This window comes from Perognathus longimembris, chromosome 24 (genome assembly GCF_023159225.1).
Source record: "Perognathus longimembris pacificus isolate PPM17 chromosome 24, ASM2315922v1, whole genome shotgun sequence".
Taxonomy (NCBI): Eukaryota; Metazoa; Chordata; class Mammalia; order Rodentia; family Heteromyidae; genus Perognathus; species Perognathus longimembris.
This window is the reverse complement of record NC_063184.1, coordinates 25892445-25903043: the sequence shown is the minus strand read 5'-3', so window position 1 is coordinate 25903043 and position 10599 is coordinate 25892445. Positions and strand designations below refer to the sequence as shown.

The 10599-nt window shown below is 41.1% G+C and overlaps 1 protein-coding gene across 2 annotated transcripts; it reads right to left on the bottom strand.

Moving 5' to 3' along the window:
• Positions 1–1650: 1650 nt before the first annotated feature.
• Positions 1651–10095, bottom strand: Tigd4 (tigger transposable element derived 4). Of its 2 annotated transcripts, XM_048333652.1 has the most exons (4): positions 10017–10095; positions 5318–5401; positions 4852–5161; positions 1651–4818 (listed from the first exon to the last, which is right to left on the bottom strand). In XM_048333652.1, exon 4 carries the CDS (start codon positions 4619–4621, stop codon positions 3074–3076), a length of 1548 nt encoding a protein of 515 aa, XP_048189609.1. In that variant the 5' UTR covers positions 4622–4818; positions 4852–5161; positions 5318–5401; positions 10017–10095; the 3' UTR covers positions 1651–3073. The 2 variants fall into 2 exon arrangements, with proteins under 2 accessions (XP_048189609.1, XP_048189610.1); XM_048333653.1 differs by lacking the exon at positions 10017–10095 and having other exon boundaries at positions 4852–5030; positions 5318–6400.
• Positions 10096–10599: the final 504 nt, after the last annotated feature.

Sequence of the window (10599 nt, the reverse complement as noted above, 5' to 3'; positions counted from 1 at the left end):
TAGCCTTGAGCAAAAAGAAGTCAGGGACAGTGCTCAGGCCTGGAGTCACTAGCCCCAGGACTGGCAAAAAACAAAAAACAAAAAACCTCACTGCTTGGCATAATGAACATGATGGGCCTTTGCTGAATAATCTGACCTTGTTTCTCTTATGAGTCTTTAGAATTACTAGGCACAAAACAATTTTGTGAAAATGCCCTAAGTAAATTATGGAGCTAGGCATTGGTGGCTCACGCCTGTAATCCTAGCTACTTCAGAGGCTGAGATTCGAGGTTCATGGTTTGAAGCCATCCCAGGCAGGAAAGTCTGGGAGACGCTAATCTCTAAGAAATCAACAGGGCTGGGGATATAGCCTAGTGGCAAGAGTGCCTGCCTCGGATACACGAGGCCCTAGGTTCGATTCCCCAGCACCACATATACAGAAAACGGCCAGAAGCGGTGCTGTGGCTCAAGTGGCAGAGTGCTAGCCTTGAGCGGGAAGAAGCCAGGGACAGTGCTCAGGCCCTGAGTCCAAGGCCCAGGACTGGCCAAAAAAAAAAAAGAAATCAACAAAAAGCTGAAGGTGGGATTATGGCTCAATGGCCTTGAGCAAAAGAAGTTCAGGGCCAGCGCCCAGGCCCTGAGTTCAAGCCTCAGAATTGGTTAAAAAAAAAATCAATAAGGACTTCTTAAGGATATAGAGCTATGACTTCTCTTACCGAATCTATAGGATATCCATCCAATTGGGGGGGGGGGGGGCGGGTGGGAGACTCAAAGCTTATATTCTACAGCCTAAGTACAAGCAGATATTGTAAAAGATTGTCCTACAGGGTATCTAGCTTGTGCCACACATATAGTTCAGGAATGCAGTGTACTTTAAACAAATTAAATCCTGCTTGCTCCCATGCCTCCATTTCCATTCAGTAGAAGCAAAATAATTAACTATTTTAATCTTTCCACTTAAATATAGCATCTTTTGATTCAAGCCTTAACTTCTTCTTATCATTACTCAGATATAGTAGGACTCACACTTCACCACCACCACCACCACCACCGACCCCACCCCGGTCCCCAGCATTACTTTGGGGCACAGGAGCAGAAGTTACCCTAAATAGAAAGGGTGTAGCAACTCAGTAAACTAGTCTATACATGCCTAGGCCACATAACTCTACAAAGCACTCAAAGCTGAAAGATGGAATTCTGGGTCTTCTTTGGCGAGCCATCCTAAGTTGCTCATAACAAGAAAATTGTTTTTATCTCTAGGCTGAGTTATCTGTCTTGCAATCTTGAACATAAGGTGTGGTACCAGCCAAAAACAGTGACTTTGCATTAACCAAGGAGAGTTTAGTGGCTTACAAAGAGGAAGTACGGGAAAAACAAAACAAAACCTAAGTCTTTCTTTCTAATACAGTAAACAAAATCATCTGTAACTTTTTATTTAGCTGTTCCATGGGGCACATATCTCAATATACCTACAGCTTGCCATGTATTCATTTAATAGGTACTCTTGGGGATATATAAAGGGGTTATACAACCACAGTCATGTTGAGAGTTGAAAGAAACAACAAAGAGAACATAAGTAATGTGGAATAAAGTGGGAGATTTATCTTTTTTATTTTTTTTCTCCTGGACATAGTGGCTATGAGTGTCTGATCAATGGAAGGAAGAAAGGGAGGGAGGGAGGGAGGGAGAACGAGAAGGAAATGGGGCTTTTAAGAGCTCCTTTAGGTCCATGTTTCAACCAAACTAAACATTTAAATTGAATCATTGGGAAGATGCTTTGAATTTTAATAATCCATGTTTTATTATAAAAGAAACTTCCAAACTATTAATATATTTTGAAAGTTCTTAGTAAGTCTCAAAAGTAGAGCAAATCAACAGTGAAAAATAAAAATGGCTTCTACAAATATGTTTTCCAAATGTGTTATCTGTTGGCAGATTAATAATTCATAATAAAATAATCTGGATGCTTTGCATTTTTAAAAAGTATTTTTCAAAGGGTACCTAAAATAGGTGTAAATTAAATAAGCATACTATTTTATACTGAATAATGGAAAAGTCTGACATTGTTATAATTTTCTGTTTAAAAACTTTTTTGGATAGAAATTAAGTAATTTCAGTCTTTTAAAGGATTCTGTATATAAAACCTTCTCAAACAACTTAAATCCAAAATATTAAATTTAGGAGAAAAAAGTTTAACTACCAAAATATGCTAAAATGACATTTTGTTTTTCCTGGAAAAAAAATCAATAATTAAATAACATAAATTAAAAGCTTGAGCTGTTATAATTAATTATTTAAGCACCACATATTTTCTTTTTTAGTAACTACATTTGATTCTTCAAATATATATTTTAAAATTAATCCTACTAAAATAGATGTAAGTTTAATACATATTCTACTAAAGCATTTTTCCATTAGACACATGTATTATTTAGAAGGACCCATTTCTTCTGGTGATCAATGACACAAAACTTGATAGGGTTGTAGTTTTACATTTGACCTTATATTCATGACACCTGAAAGTAGTAATGTATACTTTAAAACATCTTGGTGCACAAGTAGGTCAAAATTCATCATTAATATTTTATGTCATTTTTATAAGGAAGATTAAAGATAAGAAAAATAACTTGAAATGACTTTGGTATTTAAAAGTTTAGTTAGAACAATACAGCATATGTATAACCTTATAAAAATAAGCATTTAAACTACTGAGTTTGTTTCTTATACTACGTAAATTATTCTAGAACATGATCTAAACTTAAAAAAACACAAAAAAATCATCAGTTTAATATGTATAACTTAGACAGCTGAAGAGTTGTGTGTATATATACATTATATGTATATATATCATTTTCAAGTACAAAGATTCTGAAATATATTTTCTACTCCCTGAAATCTTGCTCAGTAGAATTTTACATTTTTACTGGCTTTATCATTATTTATTTACTTAACTATTCAGATCAAAGGCTTTGGTGATTAAGCCAAAGACTAGTTTTTTTTTTAATTTTCATATTTAAGTGGTATTTCTCTTTGCATATCTCATATGATAAAAATACATCAGGAAGTTATTATTCTTGAGATGTACGATACATAATTATTTTGGTGATAAGGAGTTAATAAAATTTTCAAGGTCTGCTAAAGAGTCATGAAGTCCATCATTCATATCTTGACTTCTAAGAAATTTTTTAAGGGTGTCTAAAGCAGTAACTGCTTCTGCTTTTGATGGTAGAAGGGATTCCGATCCTAGACATTCCCCTTCTTCTTCTTCTTCTTCATCATCAGAAGTATAAAGTCCAGTCTCATCACGTCTCCTGGCTTTGGTCCATTCCAAGTCCTCACTTGGCGTTGCTTCACAAGTCTCCAAACCATCATCCAGGGCGGCGTACTCCTCTATAGACAAACCTTCAGGAAATTCCACTCCCGCCCCCAGGGCATGCGCCACCAAATCAAGATCCGTGGCACTCTCCACATTGGTTGAGTCATTGTCTCCCTTCGGAGACTTGAATCCTGCTTCTTCATAGCTTTTAACAATTGTCTCTGGGGTCACAGCCCTCCAACAGAGATGCAGCGTGTCAACTGCGTCCAGCAGTGAAAATGTAAATTCTTTGCTACCTTCAACAGAGCTTAAGAATTTCTTGATAAGACAGTGTCGATATTTGATTTTAAGGCTTTTAATAACACCTTGTTTCATAGCTACGAACTTAGAAGATAAACATGATGGAAAGAATGCTAACTCAATGGACTTTAGGTTCTTTACCTCCGGATGTGCAGGAAAGGAGTCAACAAAAATCACCACTCTTCGTTGCTGGGCTTGAAACTTCTCATCGAGCTTCTGCATCCACTGTTCAAAGATATCTGGGGTCATCCAGGCCATTCTGTTAGCTTCATAATACACAGGCAGTGACTTTAGATCTTTGAAGCAATGTGGACTTCGGTTTTTCCCAATGACAAGCAAAGGAAGTTTCTCTGAGCCGTCCATATTTGTACCAACCGCCAGAGTTATTCTGTCTTTGTACAATTTTCCAATGGAGCAAGTTTCTCCTTTAAATGCAAATGTATTTGTAGGTAACATTCGATAAAGGAGTCCAGTCTCTTTGATATTAAAAACATTTTTAGGATGATAATCATTTAAATAGTAAGGGAGAATATTTTGGTACCAGACAGACGATGGGTCTACTGATAGGCCTGTGGCTTCTACAGGTTGTGCTCTGAATACTAAACCATATCTGGATTTAAAACGGTCCAGCCAACCATTACTGCATTTAAAATCATTATGTCCCAGTTTCTGGGCAAAATCATTAGCTTTTAGACGCAACATTGGCCCGTTAACTGGTACATTTAGACACTGAGCAATTCGATACCATCTCATTAATGCCTCTTCCAGATCAGTATAAAAAGCAGTTCTCAGTCTTTTCCTCTTTGGATCAAATCTCAGCGATTCAAAGGCTTCTAGAACTTTATCTTTGTTCTTCATAATAGAAGACAGTGAATTTTTCTTTATTCCATATTCAGCTGCAATCTCGGCTTTTTTCTTGCCACTTTCCACTGCATTTATGATGTCAATCTTTTCCTCGATGGACAGACTTTTCTTTTTCTTCACAGTTACAGGCAGAGTTGAGGGATCCACAGGTGCTTCTGCCATCTCCTCTCTCGTTTGGATACAGATTTCTCCTCTTCCTGCCCAGTATCAGTTTCTTTGATTTGTTTTACAGAATGACACGGATTGCTCCTTTCTATCTACTTCATATATTAGACACTGGAAGATGTCTACTTAAGTCTTATTCCTCAGGAAACTGGCGACTAAATATCCTTTTTCAAAGGATCCGAAGAAGGAAAATACTAGATGCAACTAGAATGGCTGAAAAGAGAAACATCCTTCCTAGGATCTCGGGTAGCCCAGTTTATAGTTTACTCAGAGTTCCAAAAGTCAAGCTAAAATAGAAATCTCATTATGTCAAGCCTGTCCAGTCCTGCTGATATATTTTTGGAGCTGAAATCCTTTAAGATGATCATTTTATCCATGTGCGCTTTTATTAATTCTCCACCAAAGGCTTCAAAGATAAGAACAAAACATCCACAAAAATGTCATGTGAATGTTACTCATTAATTTCCACGTCCCTTCAAGGATAGAGAAAAAATGGTAGATCGCTTCTACAACTTGCTAGTGTATCTTCTCTGTCTTCTGAAAATGCAAAAAAAAAAAAAAGTCAGAAATTTAAGCAATAGGCCAAACTAATATGCAAAATATTATTTGTCAATTATTATGCTCTAAATAAGGAAAAGAATGGGAAGATGTTTCTGGGAAATATAACTGAAGTTCCTAGGAGGAAGTGCTTACCTTCAGAAGTGCTTCTCTGTATTCTGTAGATCTACGCTGTGCATTTGAATTCGTTTGTCTTGGACTCCTTGGGAATATATACTTCTGAAATAAATCAGACAAATTTAATCTGTGTTGAAAATGTGGACTTACCAAAATTAAAGATCTAAAACGAATGCTTGGTATGCCCTTGGTGGCTATTTTTTTTTACATGAGATCACAGACTGCACCCTCTGACTTTGCTAAAAGAAATAACAGTCAGACACCAGTCATGAGGCTCAACTTTTAATAGCACATGGGGACAGTGTCTCTTTATAGGAGTCTTGGAGAAAATGCTTCACTAAAAAAGAAATCTAATCAAGTAATTGATAATTCCATTAAAAAATATATATAAGCCTCATTCTACCTAAGAGCTTAAAACTCCAGTAACTTTTGCATCAGCGTAACACTTAGATGAATGTATACATGGGCCAGAAATACTTGAGATAAGGCATGGCAATAAATACTTTTTAAAAGAGGAAATAGTGAAGTAAAAAGATCTAGATGAAGCAGGAAGAAGAGGGATTGTGATCTTACCTTCTCACAACCTCTACTACCCATGTACACAAAAGGGACATACAGAATGACATGGGCTTCGGGAATAACAGATCTGAATTGAGAAGTAACTCTGCTATTTAGCACTTAATGTAATCTTACTTCATGTCCTTACCATTGAGGCCTTATCTGTAAAAGAGAGTCACTCTCCCATCACTTCACAGGGTGATTTCACGTTCAGTGAGATCCAGAGATTGAGTATAAAGCACTTAGAATAGTACTTGACAAATACATGATGAGTGCCTCTTCTCATTGTCAGCTCAAGTCTTTTCAGTCTTCAGAATCTACAGTCCAGGGATTTCACGAAATCCCATAGATACATGGAAGCAAGAATCCCATGTTACACATATGCGAGAAGCAGGACTCATAAGCCCACGAGTACTCTGAGAATACTCACAGGGAGGGCCCCAGATGGGCCCCCTTCTACCTTCCTAGAATCCATGTCTCTGCCCTACCACAGCCAAGATAGTAGACAAAAGCATGTAACTTTTTATATAGCAAGTCTAGATCCTCAGATTTTTACACCCAAAGGAATACTTATAGATGTAAAAATAATTTCTTAAAGTGCGCACGTTTTCTGTTGCTATGTAACAAATTATCATGTTTAGTACCTTAAAACAATAACCATTTATTCTTGCACACCCTTCTATACATCAACTGGGATTGCTTTTAGGGTCTCATAAAACAGAAACGGCGACATCACTCAGAGGCTGGGTTCTTATCTGGGGGCTCTGGGAAGAATGTTTTTAATCTTACTGAGGTTGTTCACTTCCGTGCTGTGCAGGACTGAGGTCCCTGTTGTTTTCTTGGCTGTTGCCAGGGACCACTCTAGGGTCTTAGTGCCCTCTATCAGGTCCTTTTCTGAAGCCCTTCATTTTTACCACAGAGAACACTCCTCCTACTGAATCTCTCTACACTTTCAATCTCTCTGATTTGAGAAAATGGCTTTTCAAGCGCTCCTGTGATTAGGTCAGCCTGTCCAGATGATCTCCCCTTTGAGAAACTCAGTCACCTGATGGGTAACCTCAATTTTACCTGAAAATCCCATTGCATGTATAACAAGGTAATCATAGGAATGTTTTCTCATTGTATCCCCAGGGAGGGAAAAATATAAGGTAAGAGACATCAGAAATCATGGTGGAATTCTGCATGCCATGCAGAATATGACTATAGACAAAAGTAGAAACAACTGACATGTACAGTAAAAGGATTAGTTAAGAAAATTAATATTTCTGTGTTGAAACGATACTGAGCCACTGAAGGACAATTTTAATGGTATAAAAATCTGATAAATACAAAATATGAAAGTAGAGGACAGCAGATACTGAAGATCACATGAGGGAGGACAGCCTGAACATTGTCTGCCAGTGCTCAGTGTAGGCAACCAATAGGTTCCCAATAACCATTTGCTAAATAAAAGAAAACATACACATAAAGAAAACAGATACTGGCCAAAAATGTTCAGTGTTCCCTCTAGGCATACGAACTATAAATAAGTCCAGTGCTTTTCTCCTTGTGTCTGAAAAAAAAAAAACACCTCTTTAATTTATTTTTTTTCCAATTCTAATGTCCTTTTTGTGCCAGGTTATTTTCTTTAAAATCTCTGTATTAGAAGACATAAAATTGGCATTGTTCCCATTCAGAGTGTCCAGGGTAATAAGTTACTCGCCTTTAATAGGTAGTTCACAGCTTTCTGCAGAAAGGAAAAAAGCACTTAGTCTCTGTCTTCCACAAATAGACAGCCACCATGTCCACTTAATCCTGTCTACCACATGACTCTAAATAGCACCAGTTGCTGCTATTGTGGAATTTGCCTGGTATGCAGCAGATAAAACTGAATCAATAACTTAAGCAGTTTCTGGGTACCATAAGACAACAAAATGAGTCCCTAGTTCAGCCTGTCAAAAAAAGATCATGGGAAACAAATATGCGATGACTGGAGCTGGGGCTCAAAGACAAAGGCTGTGGGATTAGAGAAGAATAAGTCTAAATGAGAAGTAGAACCTGAACTCCACTGCAAAGGATCAATAAGGACGTGACAGGTAAAGACAGAAAACTGTCTGCTGGGAAAACAGAGGAAAATATATGCAGGAGGGAAATTGCAGGGCAGTATAAAAAGCATAGTAAATAGTTCTATGTAACTAAAAGTTTTCTACCTTTATATTGATGTCTGTATTACTTGGCAAAATGAGCACTTTCTTTTCTGAGTGTTGATTTAGTTGTCTATACAATGTATTGTATACATCAGAAAAGCAAGATTGTTAAGCCCTGAACGCCAGAATAAAGAATTAGAATCCATTCAGTATGTCACAGATGCCATTAAAAGGTTTTGAGGGGAAGGGTTTAAAGATCACATGAGAAGTTTCCCCAGTTACCATACCACATGCTTAAGAGAGAGTATACCTGCTTTAGAAACAAGTGCTACTTACAGCCATAATGTCACTTAATTCATCATGTACATAGATATAATCTACTCATAAGTGAATAGAGTTTGTACATGTACTTTCTATAAAGCTTTCTAAAAATGTTAAGACATTTGCCAGGCATTGGTGGCTCATGACTGCACTCCTACCTGCTCAGGAGGCTGAGATCTGAGGACCATGGTTCAAAGCTAGCCCAGGAAAGTCCGTGAGACTCTTCAGTTAACAATCAACAAGCCAGAAGTACACACACACACACACACACACACACACACACACACACAGAGAGAGAGACAGAGACAGAGAGAGACAGACAGAGAGAGACAGAGAGAGAGTGTGTGTGTGTTAAGAAATCCTTGCCAGAAGCCAATGGATCATACCTCGTATTATCCTAGCAACTCAGGAGGCTGAGACATGGAGGATCACAAGTCAAAGCCAGCTGGCAGAAAAAAGGTCTGTGAGAGTCTATCTCCAACTAACCAGCAAAACGCTGGACTGGAGGTGAGCCTTAAGCAGTAAAGCACCAGCCCTGAGCATGAAAGTTAGTACCCGAATTTGACTGGACTAGAATGTACCTAAGATAATTAGCAATATCTTCACCAATAAGCAGCAGCAATTCCAAAAGAGTCAGAATCTTTATCAAAGGCATCAGCAGATGCAAAGGCAATTATCTAGCTAAGGATAACAACCAAAGCAAGTGTTCACCTTTCTCACATAACAGCATGTAACACACTAACTTCAGTGGAGCTATACTCCAGACAGAAAGCAGAAATCCCTAAAGAGACAGGCCACTCTAACTGTTAAGTATACACTATTCACACCAAACAGAGTTTTCACCAGGCCCCTTCTTTGAAGTCACCCTTCCAAAACTTGCATTTATCTACAAGTTCTGTAGCGGCCCTGTTCCTACACACTAAGAGCAGTAAGTCCAGATTGGGATCCAGATAACGGAGAAGACGGATGGGCTCCAACTCAAGATGATTTGGAACAGAAAATCCACTATAAGCTCCAGAACTGGGGTGCTACGGTTTGAGTGAGTTTGGCACATATACATTTGCGATTTTCATGCAGAGTAACTTAAAGACGAGGAAGGGCCCTTTATATAGGTTGATGTTTGGGGATTTCAGTACTGCTTTTGTAAGAGATTGATAGGCAAGAGCTCTCAGGCTATATGGCCGGTTTCGTTGGAAACCTGTGTAGTGTCGCTACTCACGAATCTATGCAAGATATCTATGCAGGGGTATTTCACTACACATTGGAACTCCCTGGAAATACACAGGTAAGAGTTCTCTGCCTGTGGTCCTTTTTTGTTTTGTTTTGTCATTACAAACGTCTTGACAGCTACTGTGACAAGGAAAGGAGAAAGTGTGGTCGAAAAATGGTTAGGTCCCGGCCCCGTGCACAGCCGAAATGCGACTAGAAATAAATGATCGGCCAGGCTGAGGGGAGGGAAGGCCGATTGCGGGCGGATGGGCGTGGCTGGACGGGCGCCGCGCGCGTGACGGGGCGGCGGGGATGGGGGGGGGTGGGGAGCTCAGGCAGCCCCGGCCCCCGAGGGCGCGCACCGGCGCGGCGCTCCGCTCCGCGCTGGGGCCCCGGGGAGGAGTACACGTCGGGTGGGGGGGGGGGCCTCCACGTAGGAAAACTCCGAAAGGCTCCGGGTGAAGGGACTGAGGAGCGTTCCTGAAGACCTGACCGGGACCTACTTGAAAGCAGAGCTCCGGCCAGTGGAGCGCGCGCGCGAGCGACCGCAAAGAGCGAGGGATCCGCGGTGAGGAGCGAGCGAGCGGCCGGCGCTAGGGGCCGAGGCGGGCGGTCCGGGCGCGGCGGCGGCGGCAGCGGCGGCGGAGGCCAGGGCTCCGAGCCCGCTCCCGGCCCCTCACCGACCCTCCCCGGCCCGCCCGTCGCGGGCTCCAGTAACCTTCGCGCTCTCCGCTGAAAGCAGCTTTGGCTCTTCCGTGGTGGCTACGTCTACCTCCACCCGCCGGGCCCGGGCGCCAACTCCCAGCGCGGGCCGGCACCTCCCGGGCCGCGTTCACGCTTCCCCACTCCTCAGCCGCTAGAAAATTACCCGGGCAACGCCAGTGGCGGGGCCCCGGATGTGTTGCTAGGGCCACCGCGAGGGGCGGAGCCACCCTCGGAAGGGGGCGGGGTCATCCCCTGGAGGAGGCGGAGCCAGCCCCTGGAGAGGGGCGGGGGACCCTCGTGGGAGGGGCGCTGGCACCAACGAGACGTGGCGGCGCCCGGCTCGGTTCAGTGAGGGAGAGAGAGAGGCCGTCCAGGGCTAGG

What these genes read in the sequence shown, in the direction of transcription:
- Tigd4 (XM_048333652.1), bottom strand. Translation starts at nt 4,621, where the DNA reads ATGGCAGAAGCACCTGTGGATCCCTCAACTCTGCCTGTAACTGTGAAG.